The 24,857-nt window shown below is 37.9% G+C and overlaps 1 protein-coding gene across 1 annotated transcript in view; it reads left to right on the top strand.

Annotated features, from left to right (window-relative positions):
* The window catches only part of KCNJ3 (potassium inwardly rectifying channel subfamily J member 3), a 117,753-nt gene extending 95,642 nt beyond the window's left edge, over nucleotides 1-22,111 (top strand). The window contains exon 3 of the mRNA XM_063318352.1: nucleotides 20,569-22,111. Within this exon, the coding sequence (XP_063174422.1) occupies nucleotides 20,569-21,155 (587 nt within the window). The 3' untranslated portion in view covers nucleotides 21,156-22,111. The remainder of the gene's footprint in view (nucleotides 1-20,568) is intronic.
* The last annotated feature ends 2,746 nt before the right edge of the window (nucleotides 22,112-24,857 follow it).

Raw genomic sequence — 24,857 nt, 5'->3', positions numbered from 1 at the left:
CACACCAACCCAGTTCCTTTGCCTACATGGATAGAGAGATGATGCCTATGTATGTGTTTCTGCCCTGGAAATATTTCCTTAAGTGACAAGTGCGCATGAATAATTTTCACTTGAGATAAGCTTGGGCAGTTTAGTCAGAGGAAGAGTAGTTCTCCTCCCCCTCCTGTCTTTAATGCAAGAGCAGAAGTATGGACCTATTGAGAGATGCCCTCTCCTATCTTACCTACTTAAACAGCTATATGTCTGCTACAATTTCTCCAAATATTTCTAAAGATAAGCATCTGTGCCTTTGAGTCGATGAGGCAGATTGTCGGCTTTCTTCTCCTGAATGTTAATATCGGCCCTTGTTCTAAGTCCATATTCCTCTATTCCCATCAGTTATTCAGTTATCTGTTCTTGAAAGGGCAAGGGACTAATATTTTTGATGGCTGGTGTCTGAACTGTTTTCCTTGAAACTTACATGTAAATCAGTTGAATAGATAATAAACACACAGTTCTTTTGATAATTGTATACCTTAAAATCCTTTATCCCCTGGATGTAGTAGATGGTCTTTTACAAGGTCTGTTACTAGGTAACAGAGCTGCTCAGTAGAATGTTTTGTTCCGTTCTATTCAAAGCTTCACAAAATGGAATGTTGGATATTTTAAGAGTGTGATTTTGTTTTGTTTGGACTGTTATTTAATGAGATGTAGAACTGAAAATTAATGCAAGTAGTCAAGGATTTTCTTATTTTGAAAGATTCAAAATTTTTGCATGTATTTGATGAAAAAACCCAAAGTCATCTAGCTATACATACATTAGGGTCAGGGTTTATTTTATGCTATTCATGGGACTATCCACATTGTGTGTTATGCACACTGCCCGTTGCATCATCTGTCACTGCGCCTGCTGTTTGGAACAGTATTCACTCCAAGATCCTTACGTCTTTGAACCTGCCATCTTTTAGGAAGGCCTTAGAACTAGACTGTTCTGGCAGGCACTGGGCCAAGGTGAATTGTAAAACTGCTGGAATGTTTATGTTTAATTTTTTATCTCTGCTTGTGTGGTAGTTATTGCTTTGTCGATTCAGTTTTAATGCTCTCATAATCTACCTTGAGTCACTATCAGTTGGATAACCCTATAAATTGAATAAATAATAAATAAATGACAGTATAAAATCAACAGTTACACAAATCAACTTCAGATACAAGTCTCTAACTGTAATAACAGTTTATATCTGGACTTGGTAGAGCATGAAGGGTTTTTTTGCCTTCCTGTCATAATGAGAGGTATTTTTCAAATTGCTGTTCACTGGAATTGGCACACTTAGTATTAATTCCAAATAACTTTCTTATCAAAGCTGACTGCATGTAGGTGACAGAAATGGCAACTTAAAAAGAGAGAGCAAGAAAGCTTATATAGAGGTCTTCTTGAAATACTATTCCTCCATTCCAGTTTTTTTTTAGATTAAACTGGATTATTATATTTTTATCCCTCCCTCTATTTATTTATATATATATATATATGTATATGTATATGGTCAACTCAAGATGGCAAACTTACTTCATACTCCTGCCTCCAATTTTTCCCACAACAACAACAACCCTGTGAGGTGGGTTGGGCTGAGAGAGAAGAACTGGCTCAATGTCACCCAGCCAGCTTTCATGCCTAAGGGAGAGCTAGAACTCACAATGTATAATTATATAATTATTCCAGTTGAAGTGCAGCTTGAATTGGAATAATTATATAATACCCAACAACCCTAACCGGTATATCAAATATATCAATTTATTCTATTATATCATGGCTGTTCAGCTGTATATACATATCAGAGGTAGCACTTAGCAGATCTTGGTTGATCTCAGAAGAGTGGATCTCAAAGAAGTTTAGCCAGACCTGGTTAGTACTTGGGCGGGAGATCACCAAGAAATCCCTGGGTTATAGACTAGACTGGGAAGGGGAAAAAGACTTAGAATAAGACAGTGGAGACCAGCTATGCATTGCTGCAAAGAAAACAACATGGATATGTCCCTGCAGTCACAAAGAATCAAGCTTGACTCAATTTATTTAAGTATCCGTTACAATATTGTTTCAATTAACTTGCTGCATTTGATTGTTATTCTAGTGAAAACCATTGTTGGGGTGTGGTGATTAACACACATCTTATTTGCAGGACCGTATCTCTAAACAAAGAAGGTGCCCAAATGCATCAAGAGTAAAATCTGCATGGCTACGTATTCCAGGCTGATCCACTCTATTTGCTAAACAGATTCAGGAAGTATCACGTAGGCAAACTGTTACAAATATGGATTGGTCAGTCCGAACTTTCATTCTTGGAAGTTACCTCTTCTTTCTAAAACTGTCTCTGACTGGTGAAACTTGCTTTTGTCTTCAACTGGATGTTGAAAACGCGGTTTGTTTGTTCGTGTTTTTGAGTCAGGGATAACTCCTGGCGATATCCTGAATTAGTCCCTGGGAAGATTTTCAGAAGTGGTTTGCCATCACCTTCTTCCTAGGGCTGAGAGAAGTGACTGGTTCAAAGCCGCTTAGCTGGCTTCGTGCCCCAGGCAGGATTAGAACTCACAGTCTCCCGCTTTCTAGCCTGGTGTCCTAACTACTGCAGCGACCTGGCACTCTTGAAAAGTAATAGCTGGATTGTATTGTAGGAACCAGTCCCCAATTGCCTGTGACTATAGTCCTAAAGATTTAGCAGGTTCTGTTAAGTTGCAGCTAGTCCTATGTTTTGTTTGTATTTGAAAAGCAAATTTTAAATAAGCATTTCTGAAATTCTTTATTTCTTTTTTTATATTTCCATTGAATATTTTTATTACAAGAGTAAGAGTAAATACAAACTAAACTCAGAAAGAGAAGGAGAAATAGAAAGAAAGAATAAACAGTGCAAAGAAAGAAAAAAATGTATGAAAAAGTGACTTCCGATCATCGTCACAACAGATATAAAACTTAATAACTCTTCACCCCCTATAAGGTTACAGATAAATACCTCTTCTTCCCATAACCCACCCTTATCTATATTCAAATCCATAAATCTGAAATTCTTTATTTCTTTAAGAAATATATTCAGTTGGAAAATTGGAATTAGTTTAGTTTTTTGCTTAGCTCATTCAGAGGTCAGTCTTCTGGGCTGCAGATATATCTGATTCCTAAGATGACTAAAAGAAAACTCTGGTAAAGAGACCTATTCTCTCCAGTTATTAAGGAGTGTTCAGATTAAGGGTCATCAGTGGTCCTCTACCTCTAAACTCTCTGATGGCCTGAGCTACAAATTCTCACAGGTATAATTAAGTTAAAATGATCTGCCAGTAACTGATAGAATAATCCGATGTGTGTTGCCTCTCATTATAAAATATGATGGACAGAAACATTTTGATTTTTAGATTACATTTTCTTTGTTTCTTTTAGTTTAAGAGATTGTAGGACTAGATATGGATTGGCCCAGAAGAAGTGTACTGAGATAAAGATGAACTATTTCTGAAGTATCTTCCCTAGGATTCACCACTATCAATCTGTCTTTTTTAAGATCCTACTCCACTTTGACGTTTTAAGATTATTGAGAATTATAAACTATATTATCCCAGATTATGATAAGCAAAAAATAATGACTGAAGACGTTTTCCAAAAGCAGGAAAAAAAAAAAGGATGATCAAGTATTTATTTTTTGTTAAAAAGTTCCTGCCTATCACCTCTACGTTTTTACAAACTGAAATTTCTTGAGGGAGAACAACACTATCAGGACATGCAGTAACAGTTTTTATAGTACTGGCACACAGCAAAGCATTCAGACTGAAGAGCAAAATAAAAACACTTTTCTCTAAAGCGTTTAAAAAGCAAAATAAAATTCCAAGCATAGAATTAATTTTAAATATTGTTACATACTGTGTACACATGTGTTATATATTCTAGAAAGTAGGATATATGTTTCTTTAAAAAAGATTCATGATGGTTATGACTTGTAATATATTTAAAATATATTTGTTTAACTACCTGCCTTCTTTTCTTGCTAGAACTATAGATTACAGATGATACAAATGGACTCCTGTATATTTTGAAGAAGTTAGCAATAGAAATGAGTGAAAATAAGGGGTGTATTTTCATATGTTCATTCTCTTAAAGAATGTTTCTTAAGAATGCTCTCTTAAAGAATAATTGGATGACCAGGCTTAGAAATTATTGGGGGGGAGGAGTGTACCCTCATTGCAAAGTTTGGCAGAAATAAAACCTGGAACAATAAGAATGTTCGGTTTTAAGCCAAAGCAAAATCCAGAGGAATCCCTGTTCATGGGACAAGTAGAGTAAGGCTGGTACACATTTTTCCCTCTCTTCCTTCTGCTTAGCCTCTCTACCAGCCTGCTCACCCCTCTAATCTCTAATACCTTCTGTTCCCTCTCCCCTTCATCACAGCCGTTGCCTGTGTTCCAGGATAGCATATTAATACTAACTTTCCTGCCCACCCCAATCTTCCAAGGCCTTCCATTCCCTTCCTCTCCTCAACCATTGCTATCGCTGTCCCACCATGGCATACAGTGCCCACCCCTCATTTTTGCATTGCCCTTTCTTCCATACTTCCCCTGCATCTTTTCAGCCAATGTTGCTGCTATCTCAGCAGGGCATTTTCCACCAGTCTACCACCCACAATCTTTCCAGTGCCTCTGCTTCTCTCCTTTACTTCTTCCCCTCAGCCACTACAACCCCAGCCAGTGAGGTATGTCCCACTACCCTACAGCTTCCCCCAGCTACTACTAATGTCTCTGTTTTTTTCTTAATCTCCCCCACCCCAGACATACATCTGCTGGTTCTGGCTCATATCTGAAACAAAGCCACCCTGATTCATTCCATATCCCCACTTGTTTTGGTTGGGACAGGATCCTCCTGAAACTAGCTGTTCCATGCACAGAATGATTTGACCATGAACTGTTTTGTACGTTCCTTGTCAAGGCCCATTTTTTTAAATTTTCACAGTTGAAGATTCAGTACAGTTCTTGTTAGAACGTTCTTCAGTTTTGAAATTTCTGCTTCTTCCATCAATCACAATCAAATAGAATAATTTGATATAAAGCACTGATCTGACACAATGCCATGGATAAAAAGTCTTTCTAGTAATAGAGAAATAGTCTCTCAGTAGGACTGCATGGAATCTTCACTGGTATCTGTACATTACTGTATTTAACAGATTTTAAATTATTTTTTGGGGTGAAGGGATTCCTTTAAGTCAGTTTTTGACTCCTGGCGACTGCCTGCAGTTTTCTTGGCAAGATTTCAGAAGTGGTTTGCCTTTGCCTCCTTCCTAGGACTGAGAGAGAGGGACTGGCCCAAGGACACCCAGCTGGCTTCGTGCCTAAGGTGGGACTAGAACTCACAGTCTCCTGGTTTCTAGCCTGGTGCCTTCACTACTACACCAAACTGGCTCTCGCTTCATGAATTAAAGGAACTTAACAAGGCCTGTGGAAGGTGATCATGCTTTGCCTCAGTAAGGGCCTTTGTGTATGGAAACAGTATGATTTGTGGCTTTTAGGCATGGAAGTGATGTGACTTATCAGTGTGAGGCACTGTCTATCACTTCTGGGCCTCATCAGTAGTTTGATTATCAAAATTAGAACAGTGCTGAGCTAAGGGACTTACGACCGGTCCCCGAAGTTACAGCCATTGCAGCCCCTGCAGTCACATGATCATGATCTGGGTGTTTGGCAACCTGTTCGCACTTGCCTAGCACCCCACGATCATGTGATCGCCATTTGCAACCTTCTCTGCCGGCTCCCCCAGAAAGTCAGTTGGGAAGCCAGCAGGGAAGGTCGCAAGACGCTGGGGTAAGTCAGCGTAACCCACGCACCCTCACCAGCCCCTCTACACTCGTGCCACACCAGCCACTCGTGCACCCCCACAGACCCTCCTTTTTGACACAGTTGTTGGCTCCGCTTTCATGGAGCTGTCTTCAGTTTGCCATACCTGCCCTGGAAGCCAATTTTAGCATAGCTTGAGTGGAAATCATTTGTCCGTGTATATCTTTTCCTGGGTTTGCAGTGGATATGAGATAAACTGTAGATAAATGGGCCTGTGGATCTCATATGAATTTCATGTGCCAAGAGACAAAGGAGTTCTTACTGCTTCTGTAAGTGTATTTTGAAAATATGAAAACACAGCATACTTTCTCCTAATATCTTTCAGAAATGCCGAGTAAGGGAAGATAACTTAAGAGTGATTGCAGTTGTCATTTCATAACATGGGGGTGTGAACTGCTAGCATCAATCATTAGAAGACCACTCGCTGTGGTTTGTTGCTTCAAGTAAGAGCACCAGAACTGAAGCCAAAAGAGGAGGTGATAAGGTATACTGTAGGGTTCTGCAAGAAGTGACAAAATGTCACAATGCAAACTCCTCCTCTTAAGTACTTGTGTGTGACATTGTGCTATAAGTGTGAAAGGCAGAGCTTGGGTGGTGATATTACAGCACACTTTTCACAATTTGGGGGTCATTGTGGTTAGGAATGGGCACCTATGGGATAAGGCAATGAACAGTGATGAATGAAAGCAGATTTAACAATTTGAATAGGTAAACTCTCCTAAATATGGCAGCAAACACACAAGAAATCAAGCATATACAATATTAAAAAAACAGCACTGATGATTCATCATATTAACATAAAAAGACTTTGTTGTGCTCTTTATACTGAACTGGATTTAAATATCAAATAGTGTGCCATAAGGTTCAGTTTAACATTTTCATTATTGACTTGGATAAAAGGAATGTATATATTATTTACAGACAATACAAAACTGGATGGGATAACTAATATTCTGGAAGACAGTAGCAAAATTAAAAATAATTTTAATAGAGAAAAATGGAAAGTTCTTCATTTAAGAAAACTAATAAAATATATAGGTACAAGGTAGGAGATGCCTGGCTTAGCGATAGTAGTTACGAAAAGGTCCTTGGAAATGTAATTAATTACATGTTGAATATGAATTAGTATTGTGGTGTGGATACTAAAAAGACTAGTGCAGTTTAGGTTTCAGTATACACACAGTTTCCAAATCAATGGAAATAATAGTTCCACTGTATTTGATATTGGTTCAACCCCCTTCTCAAGTACTGTATTTAGTTCTGGGTGACACATTTTAAGAAAGATTCAGACCAACTGGGTCAGGTGAGAGAAGAGTAACAAGGATGATCAGGGAAATGAAAAATAAGTCTTACGAATAGAAGTATACAGTATTTGGAACCGAAGCAGACAAAAGTGCTTTGGATCCAGGATGGGCATCCACTCAGTAGCTCTTTAAAGGAGCCACATCTTTTCCTGACCTCATGTAGTAGCCTCACAGGCTCAGAAAAAAATGTGTATTTGAGTCAAGGAGATGACAGCAGAGCAGTTGTTAATGGTCACAACCCTGGTGTTGCCTCTGTATTGTCCCCTGGCATGGAATAATGGTCTTAAGTTATATAAAGGTAAGTCCAGTTGAAGGGTAAATGTCCTAATAGTATAAGGAGTGGAAGAATGCAGTGAATTAGCTACAGAGGTATGGGTTCCTTTGATTGGATGTGTTGAAGTGGAAGTTTGGCAGCTGTCTTGGCTGGGTTGTTTTGATTTGGATTTCTGCATGGAACAGAGGCTGGACCTGATAACCTCAGTGGCCCTCTCACACTGATTGTATCAGAATCATATTTGAAACTTTCATTACTAAGTAAGTAATACTCATATATAGTGTATGAACATATAACATTATCACTGTAATAACATAAGCCCTATTTACGTTGGAAAAAAATGTTAAATGATTCAGCTCTTAAAGATAACTTATTTATTGGATAACCCTGTGATATCTTGCTTCAGCTTTTAAAGCTTTCACAGCTGATTTATTTTTGGAGATTCAGTTAAAACAACCATATCCATAAGGAATGTAGAATTGCTTCTCCCTCCTGGGCTTTGATTGCCACTGGTGATGATTAGTTATGTTACTTCATGCCCCTCAGGAACTGGCATATCTGCCAGTGAGCAAGTTTCCCTGTATTGTTATTCCCATCAAGCAAAGGGTGTAGGGAAATTTGGCTGCCATTTCTTCAGCAAGCAGGTGACACAGAAGCAGGTAGAAAGAATGAAGAATGTGTGGCAATTTAAGGATTTTCCTTTTAAAGCAAAGAAAGCTTGTTTGAAAGGAAAGAAAAGGATCCTTGAGTTTTTAGACCAATGCACAACCTATAGCCTAGGGGCTGATAACACACTCAGACTTCTGCTGTGGCCCACAGCTTCCTTTCTCAGCTGCTGCTAATTTTTGGAAGAAAATGGAAATTAAACTTTCTAGGTTTTAAGATGAGATAAAATGTGGGAGGATAGATGAGAGAGAAATAAATTCATATGGACAATAAGCTGATTTTTAATTGAGGCAATCTAATTTTCTGTATTGAGCACTCTTATTTTTCAGCTTTAAAATTTTGTGTATCCCGAGTAATCAGTTTTGTACAACAGTTCATAAATCCAAATAGCTGTCTACTAAATAGAAGTGAATTTCAACCTATTTAAAGTAGTAATCTATATTTTCACAGCATTTGCAACCCTATTAATGTGTGAATCTGAAAAAAAAAACTATCAAAATGCCTTTTTCCCCAAAATCTAATTGAAATAAAGATTTAGCAGCACTATAAATAAAACAAATCTATTAACTGAATATTCACCCTGTGCTCTTAACCAATGAGCAAACCGGAGTGAAATATGTCAAGATACAATATACGAGAAATGATAGTCTGAGAGACAGAAATATTTTCTTCTGTTTTGCAATCCAGCGTTTTCTTGAAGCCTGTAAGGCGAGTGCTACTAAATTGCAAGTACAAACTGCAAGTACAGAAGTTATACAGATCTTATCCTTGATTAAATGTTATCTCAGTTCATGGTTCCTTTCAGTGGTTGGCGCCATTTGGACTGTATACGATTGGTCTTTAGAAAATTGAGTTCACTGTTATATTAATATCCACTCAAGTCGTAAAATTATACATCATTGTGATAATACTGAGAATGATAAGTACTGGTCTATATCAGCATACTATGTGAGAATACAGTAGTACAAAACTTTTTTTTAATTCAACCACAAAGAAATCAAGTATACATTCTATTTAAAGGGCATAAGTCGCAGCAATAAATATTTATATTACACATTGTATATCTTTGTGCTTTGCATTACTAATCTCATTATACCTAACAATATAAATTATTCATATAATATGCTATATAGGTTTTTCATTAAAAATATGCTTACATTTAAAAAGGGACAATGTTCATGCATAAGGAATCTGTGGACCTCTGAATATCAAACATTATGACAGCTATTCTAATTTGTCCTACAAGGCTCAAAACAACAATCACAAAATCCAGACTAAAATCATATACCTTCAGAGAAATATAGCATGTACAGAAAGAGGAAACATTTTTAATATGGTGATATGGACCCACCAAATTCTTATATACTAACTGATTACTTCTAATTCCAACAAGACAACAGTTATCAAGAAAAAAACAAAGGTAATCTGCAGTGTAGATACAGCTGCCTTGAAATTGTCGCTTAACTCAGTCTTCTTGAAGATTTCTGGAGCTTATAAAAATGCTGCATTTATTTATTATCTAAGCTGAATGCTTGGTTGGTCTTTTAACTTAACTGAAACTGAAGCAATTAACATTTTGCATTTCAGCTTTGAGTATAGTCATAGATCGGTTCTGAAGCCAAAAACAGTACCTTGGTTAATTAACTGCATTTTTTTAAGCTGGCATAGTCATTCATTCATTCTTTCATGAATTTATTCTGCTTTTAATCCAGCAATCATAAGTCTCATGTTTAGATTATACAGTTATTTAAAATGAAAAACAGTAAAACAAATACTGTATAAGCAATAAAACAGAAAAACAGACAATAAAACAGAAAAAAACATTTGAAACCCAAAAGCTGTTAAGTGCATCTTCCTATCCATGTACAACTATATGAAAGGGTAAAGAAGCTAGGCACTCATTTGTAGTGATATAATAAAAGAATGAGTTATCCCCTAAGTCTGATTATCAGTGCTCTGGCCACTGAAGGGTGCTATAAATTTCCTATGCGCTATAATATTTTCTTAAAGTTCCAGACAGTTCAGGAAATCTTGCATGGTTTCTTCTATTTCCAAAGTGCCTGCCCTCTTTCTTTTGTCCCCTTGTTAGATATCACAGTAAAACTTATCTTTTGTTGGGACCTGAGCCTTTGGAGCGAGGTAGTTCAAATTAGAATAATGCTAATAAAAATGTATCTGAATGTAACACAGTTGCAAGCATTTTCTATGCACTTTTGAGTATGGAATTATTATTATTATTATTATTATTATTATTATTATTACTGCATATGAGTACTTTTAGAAGAAAGCATGTTTTCTATATGTGTTGGCTTTTCATAGGCTGATAATGCTCACAAAGAATTGCTAATTTATAAGCTGGATAATGCTGTGGAGAGTACCAGGGAAAATTAAGCTAAACCTAAACCTTTATAAAATGATACAAATAGCTGTTTGTTTACGCATGAGGCATTCAGTAGAAGTTGGCTTCCTGAATGCAATTAAAATGTAAGCTGAGATGTTATTATTATATAAACTCTGTTAAATCTTAATAGGACCATTAAGTTAACGACAGCAAGGAAAGAGTGGCTGGCCCATAACTTTTTAATGACCCAATTCTTTCTCCCTGTTAAAAAGAATCCAAAAATATTTTCTTAAAAATATGAGAAGAAGATAAAATAACATTAATCATCCAGTTTAGTTCCTCGATAAAGAAAGCCAATACTTAAGACTATGACATTGTAGATTAGAGGAACTGTCTCATTATACTGTACAAGAGCCCTTACAAATGTTGAGCAATTTAGTATATTGCTTTCATAATTGCTGTGTTATTAGCTTTTCAACTGTGGCTTTTTGTAAAAGAAAATAACAGCCCAACAAAAAGTAGAGTAACTGAAGCTCTGTTCAAGGGAAGCTTGAACTGCTTGTGAAGCGAAGTGAAGCTTCAGCTGAAGCTTCGGTTCACATCTTCATGTGTGTATCCCAGCAAGTGCAAAGTGATGAGCTGCCCCTTCCCCCTCTAAGTCATTCAGGTGATATGACTGAAAGCTGATTTCCATAGGTACAACTAGATTGTCCAGAACGGGGGGCCTTTGCTATGCACAGAGGGTTTCTGCTGAAGACAATTAACTTATATCCTGTACCTGTAAACACCTGCTGTTCCCTGGCTTAGAGAAGGAAGGGGTGACAGACAGCAGATATTTTATGCTTTTAGATTTGTTGTAATAAATATATTTACTGTAATACATTTATTTTACTTATTGTAATACAATGAATTTAATTCCATTACTTTCTAAATTTGTGTGTACGTGTGTGTGTGTATGCATGTATGCATACGTGCCTTCAAGTCAGTTTTTGACTCCTGGTGACTGCCTGGACTAGTCCCTGCAGTTTTCTTGGCAAGATTTCAGAAGTGGCTTGCCATTGCCTTGTTCCTAGGGCTGAGAGAGAGGGACTGGCCCAAGGTCACCCAGCTGGCTTGGTGCCTTAGTGAGACTAGAAGTCACATTCTCCTAGTTTGTAGTCTCCCTAGTTTGTAGCCTTAACCACTACAAGTAGTCCTCGTTTAGTGACCAATTTTGGGACAGGCAGCTCTGTTGTTAAGCAAAGTGGTCGCTAAATGAGAAATCACATGATTGTGACTGCTTTTGTTTTCCCCACTTGCCCCCTTGCAATGCTCACCTCAGCATTGGGATAATTAGCAAGAAGGGAATTAATGTTTGTATTTACATTCATTGGAGAAGAAGGGATTACAAGAGAGTAAGCAGGCATACAATAGGGAATATACATCAAAAGAAATGCAGTGGTGCCAGCAGCCCCTAGTGTGCTCAGGGCGGGGGACCACAAGCATGCTATGCAAACAGACCAGCATATTCCCTGTTGTGTGCCTGCCTAGAGATTTTTTTTTTCTTTTTCCCCCTTCGCAGAGTAGAGAGATTGCTTAAACAAGCAAAGGAGGGAGAAAAAAAAAAAACAAGCAATCTCTCCTGTGCCTGACTTATTTCCCACCCCCCACCCCCAGTCATCGCAGAGCAGAGAGATTGGAGAAAAAGGGATTACAAGAGAGTAAGCAGACACACAATGGGGAATAAACCAGCTGTTTGTGTAGCTTGAGGTTGTTTGCGTAGCTTGGCATAGCTTGGGGCTGTTTGTGTAGCTTAGTTGTTGCATAGCTTGGAGCTGCCAGTGCCACCGCTTTCCTTTCAATGTATATTCCCCATCGGGTGCCTGCTTACTCTCTTGTAATCCCTTCCTCTCCAATCTCTCCACTCGGCAAGAGAGGGAAAAAAGAAAAACAACAGGTCAGACACAGGATAACGCATACTGACTGTAATGGCGATCATGTGACTGAGGGACACTGCAAAGGTCATAAATGCAGGCATTGATCATAAAATAATTTTTTCAGTCATAACTTCGAATGGTCGCTGAATGAGGCAGTCATTAAGTGAGGTCTACCTGTACACCAAACTGGCTCCTGTAAGTTTAAGCAAATGTATTTATTATTTTATTTATTTATTTATTTATTTATTTTCTATCCCGCCTTTATTATTTTTATAAATAACTCAAGGTAGTAAACATACCTCATACTCCTTTCCCCTCCTATTTTCCCCACAACAACCACCCTGTGAGGTGAGTTGGGTTGAGAGAGAGGCGCTGGCCCAAGGTCACTCAGCCGGCTTTCATGCCTCAGGCGGGACTAGAACTCTCAGTCTCCGGACTGGCTCTATGTATGTATACATACATACATATAAATATACAGAAATTATAACAGCCAATATTATCAGATTTTCATTAAAATGTGTACCGAATTTTTAAAAGCAGCATTGTTCAAATAACTTTAAAAGGCTTGGGCAGACAGTTGTGACTTCTAAAAATCAGCACAATACATAGGGTGTTTCCCAAATGACTTTTTATTTCCCAGGTATCATTATAACTAGCTAATATTCATAAAGATGTAAATAATTCAGAAGATAAATCTCAGGAAGATAAGCTGAATAAGCTGAGGCAGCTGCACTGTTCAGGCTATTGACCAGGAGTAGATTTTAATAAGAAGGGTTCTTTAATATAAGACAACCTTCTGCCCTTATACAGGCTCCCAAATCAAGGGCTACATGTCAGTTATGTACAAAAAGATGTCTCCAAAGCAAATTCTTATTAAGGTACATTTTTAAGAGACTGCCAAGTTCATTCAACACAGCCACACAAATAAAAGCTGACATTCTTCAGTGGGTATGCTTGATGGCAAGATAACTGATGCTTATATTTATCTTTCTATATCCTATGATTTAAGGAAAAATGAGTAATAAAAATATGCCATTAGTTTTGTGCTTCTTTTTATATGACACAATTGAGGATAATCAAATGATAATGTCATTAGCATTACAATGACATTACTCTTGGCCTTCTGGAAGAGAAGAGGCAATGGAAAAGGCAACTAGACAAAGAAGAAAAAGAAAGAAGCCCTGTTGAGGCATCAGAAAGGATTAAACTTGTCACCCTCTGCCAGGTAACAGCTAATCTTCAGACTAATCTTCGGAAACATTCAGGCTTTGCACCAACTTGGTTAAAAGCCATTTGTACTTTATCAGCAAGTGTAACATAACCCCTCTCCCCAAATTTACAGGTGGGAGGAAACACTAATCTTCTTATTGAATGACTGCAGTAGCTTAAAACTGATTAGAATTTTTTTTTTTTTTTTTAAACCCTGAATCCCTTCTATTTGTATGATTTCAGTACAGGAATTGACAACTGTGTTAAAGAAGTTTAGAAAAGCTGACTTTTCTAATTCAGAGCTTCAACTCAGAGAAGAAGACATTAGTATCATATTAGATGGACCTTGTATTCTTGAAGGGTAGATTAGGAAGAAAATGTATGGTATGTAATAATATGTCAGTGCAAGAAAAACAACAAAATGCAAATACTGCTCCAAGAATTCTACAAGGAAAAAATACCAAGAAATGCAATTTAAAACAGTCTGCTTGTGATTGCAATGCTGTATTTCTTTCATATTACCTCACTGAGTTAACTGATGTTCCAAACACAGTGAGAAAACACATTAGCATAAAGAGCAGTAGATTTTTTAGCCATGAGAATATGCTCCAGGTCTGAAGATGGCATTTAATTGTTGCCTAAAGCATTGTGAAATAAATGTCATTTTTTAATTAGATGTAACGAAGTAGAACATATTAAATGATTTGTTTATTAGAATTGTTGTTTAAATAGCTCTCTAATTCTAGCCATACAGATTTTTTCTCTCAAGCCTTTTAATTGGTGAACAGATCATTTAATACTTTGTACCGCTTCCAGCTCCCTCCTGTGTCTCAGTCTTCCTGCTCAAAACTGAGATTAGTATTGCCTTTTTCTTTGTAATAGTCTGAAGTAAATAACATCTTCCTACTATAATCGTATGTTTATATATATAAAACAAAAGTTTGTTTTTTGATTAAGAAAAGGCAAAGAGCTACCATGTAGGTAAGTAATCTAGATCTCTTGAGATGAAAAAAAAAAATGAATAGGCCTCTTTGTGTGACATTGTTAAATTCAAATTTTTGCATATTCATCAACTACCTCCTTAAAAGTATCTTGCATTTATCGTGACTGATATTCTTACAAATTAATGTCAAAAGGAAATTTTTGCTCCCCTAAGCAAAGTTTGTTAAGAAACAATTATTATTTCAAGGAAAACTTGGAAGTTTAGTTATCTTTACCAGCATGATATCCTTTTCATTCTTTAATCTGCACTAAGAAAGACTTGAATGTACTTTTCCCTTTATTATTACAGTTTATCTTGGCATGTGATTAAAATTCTAGGCTGAATAAACAGCTCTAAGTAAAGTTAGTCTTAAATCTCCTTTCATTTGTTGATTGCTATTACTTCCTTTCACTGACATCATCCATAATGTGAATGCAAAAGTATAAACATGGAAACAATGGGGATATCTGCATGACATAGTATAATTATATCACACTGAGGTATGACACATTTTGAAGCATATAAGTAATGGTTCTCCTTATAGATTATATTCATTACTATGTGTGAGATTCCAGCCAGCCTCTGACTCAGAAAACAAAATTCTTTCTGAGAGGAGGAAATAGAAACTTACTGGGCTGAAACTGGGAAAGTGAAACCCAGAGATGAGTCAGCAGTGCGGGAAGAGTCACAGACTCTGATTGGACAATCTTTGGAGGAGGATTTAAATCCTCCAATCAGTGTGCACCAACGATGGGCAAAAAAGCATGTGAAGGAGAAGACAGCCTGATTGGCTGCAGAAGGGAATAGGCACGCAAAGGATCGGCATAAAAGGCAGACATACAAAGAGCAAGCTGTCAGAGAAAACCGATCCTTCAAGCCTGCAGCTTCTGAGAAGAGTCCTTATCCACGTCAGAAACAGCACCTGTTACCAAAGAGGAATCAGCACCAGCGTTTTCCACCGAAGAGGACTTGAATCCTGCTTCTGCTGCCACTGAGGATCTTCTCCTCGCCAGACCCAGCAATCTCAGTCTCACGTCCAGCCTTGGACCTCCACGATCACCTTGTGTGTGTTACAGGCACGCTTCCATTCCCGCTTCAAGGTTCCAGCCATGTCCAGAGTCTCCAGTCCAGTCTCATCCTGCTTCAAGTCTGCAGTCTTGCCCCGAGTCTTTGGTTCAGCCTTCCAACATTTCTTGCTCTCAGCTTAGTCCAAAGTCTCCAGTATAGCTTTGTTGTGCCCCTGATCGCCAGTCTTGCAGTAGATCCCCAGCCCAGTTTAGCCCTGCCTTGGGTGCACAACATTGTTCTGGAGTTTCATGCCTATCCTGTTGTGAACCAGGTTTGCAACCTTGTCTAGAACCTGTGGTTCAGTGCCTTCATGTCTCGAGTCCTTTGCCTAGGCCTGAATGTCCAGCCCAGTCGTTTCTCATGCCTAATTCCCAGCCTCATCAGGAATCTTCAGACAAGGCCAGCCTTGCTCTGAGTCCGTAGTCCAGGGCATCCAGCCCAGCCCAGTGCCTCTAGTCGAGTCCAGTCTTGCTCCAAGTTCTCAGCCTTGTTCCAGGTCTCCAGTTCTGAGTCTCCAGTTCAGTCCGAGTCATCGAGTCCAGTCCAGTCAGGTCAATAGGACCAAGACATATCCAGAGGGCTCCGCCCAGCCTCACCCAGCATTCCGGTGCCAGCCTAGTTCGAGTGGTGTTCCAGTTCGAGGTCATTCAATTCCAGGTCTGGTAGTGCCATGTGCTCCAGCTTCTCTCAGCCTACCAGCCTCCATCAGAGAATCCTGCTCCGCTGCGTTGCTGCTGCCTCCTCCTGCAATCTTGCCGGTTTCCTTGTTGCTGCCCAGTTGGTCTTGACTGAACCCAGTTCCTTCTTGATTCTAATGACTTATTTATTGTAAATAGTTATTTAATAAAGAGTATTTTTGGTATTTAATCTGCCTGGCCACCTCTTAGTCTGATCAGGACACTGTGCAAGGAAATATTCTTGCAACTTCCCTTTGTATTTCTCTCCCCTGCTCCTGCTTCCCAAATATATACAACCCTAGATCTGATCTTCAGGATCCCCTAATCTTCCAGAGCAAATTAGAGTGGGTATAGAAAGAGATGGAGAAGGAAAAAATTGTTTCACTGATGGATGCAATTTCACAGTAGATACTGGACATAATGCCACATTCATATACATTCAGAAAGAGAAGGTTGTATAGCCCTTGTCTACAGTTTGGTACTTTCCAAGAAAGGCTGTTCAACTGGTCATACTGTCAGGAAATTCTGCCCAATTGTGAGGGATGTTGGTGGTGAAGTACTTAACTCTGGTGTGACTCTTCACTCAAAGATAAAGCAGAGAGAGAAAAAATGGGAAATGCTTTCACGTTAAATTTATTTATTTGTCATCAGCTTGCCCTACATTGCCCTACATGACTCTCCTGGAATAGAAATTTGGCAAATTTTATAAAACATTTTATGACATAAAAATTATCATAAAACATTTTATGACGTAATACAAAATGTCATAAAACGTTTCCTGTGGTGAGCTCCTGATGTTTGACTGGGCTATACAGTTCAACGTTGGCTGCTTTCAAGGCAGATACATCTCTCTCTGAATTTTAAAGAACTTTTCCAGTACATTAGAAGCTCTGCCATTGTTGAAGGCATTGAGGAATATGGTAAGGAAATATCTCTGAAACAATGACCCGGTGGGTCATGGGTCGTCTAGTACTATTTAGTTACAGCAGGAAAATATGTGCCGTGACATTGCAGTGCTTAGCCTGTTCCACTGATAAATACCAAATAGCAGCAGTAGGCTAGCATAGTAGTACAGCTGAGTTGAGGTTAGTCTCAATCTCATGGATTGCTGGTTCTTGCTACCATCACCTATATCCTCCCCACTAGTGCATGACAGAAATAGGCTCCCACACCCTGTGTTACTTACTGGCAAATTAAAAGGCCATCTCCTGGCCATGTCGTATTGAGACATATAGCTTGGGAAATCAGTCCATTCTTTCTCTGCCCATTTTTGGAAGCTAGACCAATTTTACAGAAGATTAATAAAGTGAAACTTTATTTTAAAAAAGGAAAATATCAGCTTAAAAATTCCACTTTAACTTTAAACTTTTTATCATACAAAACTTTTTATCATTCAGTGGTAGACAAGAGAAAAATATAGAATTGATCAAATCACACACCGCATCTTAAAAGAACCTCCAGGAGAAAAATATAAGGCTCTGCGACTTTTTCCAACATCTAATAAACAGGAAAAAAAATTTTTCAGAGGTTCAGGAATGCTGTTCTTAGACCCAGTTCTCAGCTTCGTGCTTTACCTTTTCCCAGAGAACTGCTTACAGTTTTCAAATGAACAAAAGCCCTTTCACATGGAGAGGGAGGGATTGTGGCAGATTTCTCCTTCTGCAACATGCTTAAGTAAGCATCTCTCCTTCCATTAAGAAGATCCTGCTTGAGGCAGAGGGATGTGTATTCCCTGTCTCTGAAGCAGTTGTTATTGCTGTGAATGCCAGGTCGCAGCACAACAGTTAGTTAAAAAGGAGAGACAGGGTTAGTTAATAAATAGAACTGAAAGAAACAGGATGCTCATTTTAAATTTGCACAAAGATGTAAGGAGACTGGTCTTTTGTAATACATAATCCCTTCTTTTCTACATTACATATTTAAGCAATGCATATTTTGCTAGAACGAATGTAATTGGTATGGCTGCAGCCTGCCAAAAAAAAAGATAAGCCTAGCTTTTTCACCACTATCACAAATTATACTATCAGACTCACTGAGCAATATTTTGTCCTCAGCTACAGTGAAGTATCACAGTTTTGGGAATAGTGATTTCAGAGATGACTTTGACTATATTCCTAAAACACAGGCATCGTGAAAATTTGCTTATATCCAGTTGTATATCCCAGCCTTCCAAGAAGCTTCTGATGACGAACATGCAATTTAGCCTTTTTAATATATTTTGTGATTTTTGTGGTGGCTTGTATTGAAAGACATGACAAGCCCAAGAGACACTCTGGTTCTGATACAACCCAGAATTTACTGGGTCAAATGTCTTATTGACTGATCAAGACACTAGGAAGCCTATGGTTTGGTTCTTGTTCTATCAGCCCTTTGAGGTAGACCAGACTAGGCAACCAAAGTTATGAATGCTAATATTCCTATTAGTGTAAGGTTACAGTAACAGGATCTTGCAAGTCTGAATATACATCCCCCTCCCTCCCTTTATCTTCAAGTGAACTAGGGAGGGTCAAGTCTGAGACGCTTTCTCAAATCACATTTCTGAGACGCTTTCTGGGTCTCACGTTTCTTTTGTTTGACCATTGTCTTGGTTGCAGCTCTTCCTCCTGTCCCTCAAGGTTGCTGTTACAGCCCATTACATGCTTCTAGCATTAACAGTGCAATCTTCATATCATATTCAAATAAATATTCATATTTGATGAGACCATCAAAAGATTTGGAATGCTTTGACATCAATATGCAGATAACAGGCAGCTCTTTTTTTTTTCATCTACTGTTAGGGAAGCTGTTGATATTCTAGATCGTATTTGATATTGTAGTAGCAGAGCCAAATTAATCTATGGAGGCAAAAATCAGACGGAGTCTGGCAAAACTTTTTCCAGCTGACAAATTTTATTAAAAGACATAAACTTTTGTGAGTTGCAGCTCATTTCATCAAGTGCATAGAGTGGCTAGACTGATGTAGGATCTAAATTGGGAGTGGTGGGAGGCAGGTTGGCTACACAGATGCAGGTTACATGAGAGGCAGATTAAAATACTTTATCAGTTAAGAATTATAATGTGTCAAAGCCTGTTGTGTTTGTTGAGGCTTTCTAAAATATCTGAGATTTTCTGAGTACTGGTAGTCCTTGCTTAACGACCATTTGTTTAACGATGGTCTGACATTACGATGGCCTTGGAACAAGTGCTTTATGGCCTGTACTTGCACTTAGAACGGTTGCAAACCATTGCACCACCCCCACGATCACGTGATCACAATTCAGGCACTTGGCAGCCAGCTCACATTTACCAGTTGCAGCGTCCTGCAATCACATGCTGGTTTCCGGCAAAAAACATCCATTGGGGAAGCTGGATTCGCTTAACAACTGTGGTGATCCACTTAATGACCCAATATTTCCTTGACTGTGGTGATTTGCTTAACAACCATCATAAAAATGATCATAAAATTGAGTTCAGTTATGTGATGACTCACTTAACCACTGTACCACTTAACAGCCAATTTTCTGGTCCCTATTGTGGTTGTTAAGTGAGGACTACCTGTATCTGATGATAGTAATGGTACAGATGAGGGATAATACACTGAAGCTTAACCAAGACAAAATAGAGATTATCTAGTCAGGAAGTGGACATAGAATAAAATATCAATATGTTTGGGGTGAGGTAGTATTCTTCCTGAAGTCTTTGTCCACCTAAGATGATGTGGTCTGATGAGGATAGACTTGGTTGTGGTAACAGTTATAGATTGACTAGCTAGCAATCTAATGTTTAGATTGAATGAATAAAGTATATTTTTGATGGATCATCAGTATAACCAGGTGCCTAATCCATCTATGAATTCATAGAAGACCAGTCAAAGAACTCCAGTTACAGTAACCAGTTCCTTTAAAAGATGCTGTCTTTTGCTTCTGCCTGCTTTATAATTTTTAATTATTTCATGGAATTTGTTTTAATGTGTTTTCAGCATTGTTTTTGTTTTGTCTATTGTATTAGACAAATATTAAAATATTGTAAATTTTATAATGATTCCAAATATTGTAGATATGCAGAAGAACAAGAGGGCAGTCCTCCAGGAATGGAACTGAATGTCCCTAGCCTACAATTGTTACAGAGCAATTTGGCAAAATTGCTCTGAAGAAACTTGTTATATGCTACATGTACATGTACATGTGCACCCTCACCAAATTCCATTGAGATAAATGGAAATTAAGCCCAGATAGCTAGAAAACAAACCAAATGTGTTTTATGTGTAGATAATGTTATTTCCAAGTCATTTACTGAGTTTTTGTTTGTTTTTTATAGGAATGACTTGTCAAGCCCGAACATCATACACAGAAGATGAAGTTCTCTGGGGTCATCGTTTTTTCCCTGTTATTTCCTTAGAAGAAGGATTCTTCAAAGTAGACTACTCCCAATTCCATGCAACCTTTGAAGTTCCTACTCCACCTTACAGTGTGAAAGAACAGGAAGAAATGCTTCTTATGTCCTCCCCTTTAATAGCACCAGCTGTAGGTAACAGTAAAGAAAGGAATAATTCTATAGAATGTCTAGATGGCCTAGATGACATTGGTACAAAGCTACCTTCCAAACTACAGAAAATGACCGGAAGGGAAGACTTTCCTAAAAAACTGTTGAGAATGAGTTCTACTACTTCAGAAAAGGCATATAGCATGGGGGATCTTCCTATGAAACTTCAGCGAATAAGTTCTGTCCCTGGAAACTCAGAGGAGAAACTGGTATCTAAAACCACAAAAATGTTATCAGACCCTATGAGCCAGTCTATGGCAGACTTGCCACCAAAACTTCAAAAGCTATCAGGAGGAGGAGGCAGAATGGAGGGAAATCTTCCCCCAAAGCTGAGAAAAATGAATTCTGATCGATTTACATAACAGGAACAAACTATTTAGGCATTACTTGAATTGCCATTATATCTAATTTGGGCAGAAAAGCAAACACATTTAAATAATATTTGGTGACTGGGTTTCTTTACAGCTTCATGTACTCTGGGATAATACTCTCCCCCATTAAGGACTGATGAAATCTACAATAAAAGATCCGAAGTTCAGCTTAGAGTCATCTGAAAGCTAATAAGCTAATACTATTTGGCATGTAGTATCATCACAAGCATGCAATAATAGTGTGCAAATTTTGCATATAGTTTTATGGCATGGTTCTTACTATATTTATACTGTATATTCTGGGAAAAATATAAATGGAGTGTTATTCTCCTATATTTCTTAAGCATTGATTAATAAGCAAAACAAAAGTGGGCTACTACAGGGCAGATTATAGATTAATTTGTAAGGGGCACAAAATCCAGCAAAAGGTAAACATTTCAGACATGACCATGTGCCCATTGCATCCTCCATTTCACATTCAAAAAGATGGGGAGTGTTCTGCTGATACATCTCCCACTCAGTAGCAGCTCTCATAAGAGTAAGGAAATCTGAAGGAGAAGGCTATACATAAATAAGAAATTGAGTCAGACCTTTTTTTAACATTTAAATAAGTACTTAATTACTTTCCAATCAATACAGTTGAGTGTGTATGTTGTCTGAATCATGCCCATTTTTTTTTCCTGATGTAAATTGTGATGTTTTCTTCAGACGGTTATAGTGCATGTTTTCTTTGTTCAAATAAGGCTATAGCTATTAAGAATTCTGAACACCAAAACTTTAAGCCTTAAGCTCCTTTTTTCTTGCTTTAACATTTCCCCCACTTTATTTTGTTACATGGACATTATATCTTTTCTTTACATAAAAGACAGTCATGGTTAGAAGCACGCAAAATATATGGCAGGCACAGTTCTATTCTAGGCAAAGATCATACAATCAAGAAATAATTGTGATACATGCTTGTTTCATTTTCATTAAAATAAGTATGAAATAAAGTTCAAAATGGAACTATTTTCTTGATTTATTATACCGATTGCTTACTCTGGTACTTACTTCATATACTAAGTAGATTCATTTTTCATTTTTCATATTTAATTTTTTATATCCATATTCATCCTGAAGTAAAGTTAGATTCAGATAACTGAGGGCCTCAAGCTTAACTGTTAAAGATGCATAATCCCTTATGAAATGCTTTTTGGAAATCTGTGAATACAGATAGGTTCATAGCTTCTTGGAAATCAAGGACCTCAGGGGTAGTCATTTTAATATCTATTACGAAGTTCCTGATTATTGGAAACTAACTTGCAGATTATTTTGTGATAATAACATTTGTCAGGGTCTGCAGCTTTATTAATGAAGAGGGTTCTTTTTTCACAGTACAAGCAGCCTAATCGTTGATGTTGCCTTGGCTAAGTCCTCCTTCGCTACACAAAGGCAAAGAAAGACAAATTATAACTGTATCTACTATGCATCACCAGAAAGAGACCAAGCAGCTTTAGTGCTCTTTAATAATGTCTGTGGACTGCTTCCAACTGATGTACAAAGAGAATTAAAAAGTGCATTTGCAGCCCAACGTTGCACTTACCTTGTATTATAGGAAAATAGATCACGGGTAAAAGACACAAATCAGTTAAAAGGGCCATACTTATACACTGAACAGTCAGCTCTGCTGTTGCTGCATTATGCTACTTGTTCTTGCTTCTACATGCCACTGAATTAAGCAAAATTATATTAAACAATCAGGAAGTGAAAATGATAGCAACTCTAATAGAAGAGAATCTTTGTAGCTCAGGGTTGAACTGTGGAGTCCTTGGTGCTCTCTGGGCTTGGTGGTTGGCTTGCAGACGTTTCGTTACTGGACTAAACGTCTGCAAGCAAACCACCAAGCTCAGAGAGCACCAAAGACTCCACCGATAACTCTGCATTATAAACAGCCAAGTGAGTTAGAAATTCTTGGCTAGAGGCAGAACTACATACTGTACCTTGTTTTCCATGGTTATTTCCCTCTATAATATGTATGTAGAGTCACCCAGATGTAACTTATACTCAAGGGCATTCAGAAGCCACTACAGTGGATTATGGAGGGAAGGGGATGCCATATCTTTGTGAGAATCCAACTAAAAGGATCAGTGGGAGATGGAAAAAAAGACTTGCAGGTACAATTTAGCTGTAAAAATGTATTTTTATTTTTTTTTGCAACCTTAGCCAAGGCAGATTTAGAATCCTGTATGATTCTTTTGTGAAATTCTTATAGTCCAAAAGTATACCAAAAATTCTAGAAATATATAATCCAAGGACAATCCCACTGCACCAAAACAAGAGCCGCAGTCCTAGTAATAGGATTACTGATTATAGTAATCAGAGTAACCCATAGAAATACAGCCTATAGTAATCTGTTTACAGTGTGCTACACACACACAAGACATCAGGGATCAAGGTGTATCATTGCCAGAGGTGCCTGTAGGATAAGAGAAATGTTTAATACACAATCCAGTTTGCTTAATTATGAAAATTGTGTTACATGCTACAGGAAAGTATGAATAAATATGGGTAAGATTCCTTCTCAGTAAGGAAATGCGCTAAAACCAAGCATCCAAAGCAATGACGATCTATAAACCTCAAAGCAAAACCACTCTCATTGTGTAACACAAAACCTCCAGCAAGGAACCAAGATTCTTTAGATGATTCCAAGGGCTTGTGTGCACCCAGAAGAGTATTTGACTTTTTTTTCCCTTTTCTGTTAGAAACTAGATCCCAGGCCATGTATGAGGAACTGCTTCTGTTCCCTGCAATATGCCATAATAATTTGAAATGGGGAACTGTTCTTAGAAAACAAGAAGTCCAAAATTCCCTTGAAGGTTTAGTGCTAGCTGTGCTATTCTTTGGACCTTAATCAGACTTTCTAACTTGGGGCCATTCAGATGTGTTTAATCACAGTTCTGCAACCAGCTTAATCAATTATACCTGGAAGGTGGAAGTCTGGCCCTAGACCTTATTCTTTTGCCATGAAGCAAAGCCAGAAGAAAAAAAATGCACAAATGCAGAAATCAATTAAGCTGTGCCATTCCAGTGTTTGAATCACAAATATTAACAGTGCAGGCTTTCATGGCCAGCATCAATCCAATGGTACCGGCTTCTGGGCTAATAGGCCATGGTCTAATTATCTGGTATCCTGACATTTCACTAGCAACTGTGGCTGGTATCTTCAGAGGTTAAGTGATCTGCTCTGCAGCATACTTCTCAGCAGCTCACAGGCAACTGAGCAGAAACTGATTAAGCTCTTGAATTTGTAACAGAATTAATCTGTAATTGGACCATGTAACTGGAAAGCCAGTTTCTGATTGGTTCTTTATCCAGGTGAATTTGTAATTGGTCTGATTTGAACAAGTTCCAAAGGAGCTAAATTTTTATTGGTCTGTCTTTGAAACATGCTACTGCTTATTACTATTATTTCAGGTGAGACAGCTGAAGATTCTATATGGTGTTGGTTAATCAAAGGCTGTCTTATTTTAGTGAAACATAAAGCTGGAAGTCAGGCTTTGTTAACCTTCAGACTCTTCCTTGTTAAAGTTGTTGGAGTGTTTATAAATCTCAATACTTCTCTGTGTAGTTGTGCATGATGATTTGATGTGATTGCTAATACTTGTGTCTTTAAACTGAATCTATGCCCATTATGTAGCAGTGTGTGTTCAGCTA

The sequence above is a fragment of the Candoia aspera genome, chromosome 1 (genome assembly GCF_035149785.1).
Source record: "Candoia aspera isolate rCanAsp1 chromosome 1, rCanAsp1.hap2, whole genome shotgun sequence".
NCBI lineage: Eukaryota > Metazoa > Chordata > Lepidosauria > Squamata > Boidae > Candoia > Candoia aspera.
This window is presented reverse-complemented; position numbering and strand designations above follow the sequence as displayed.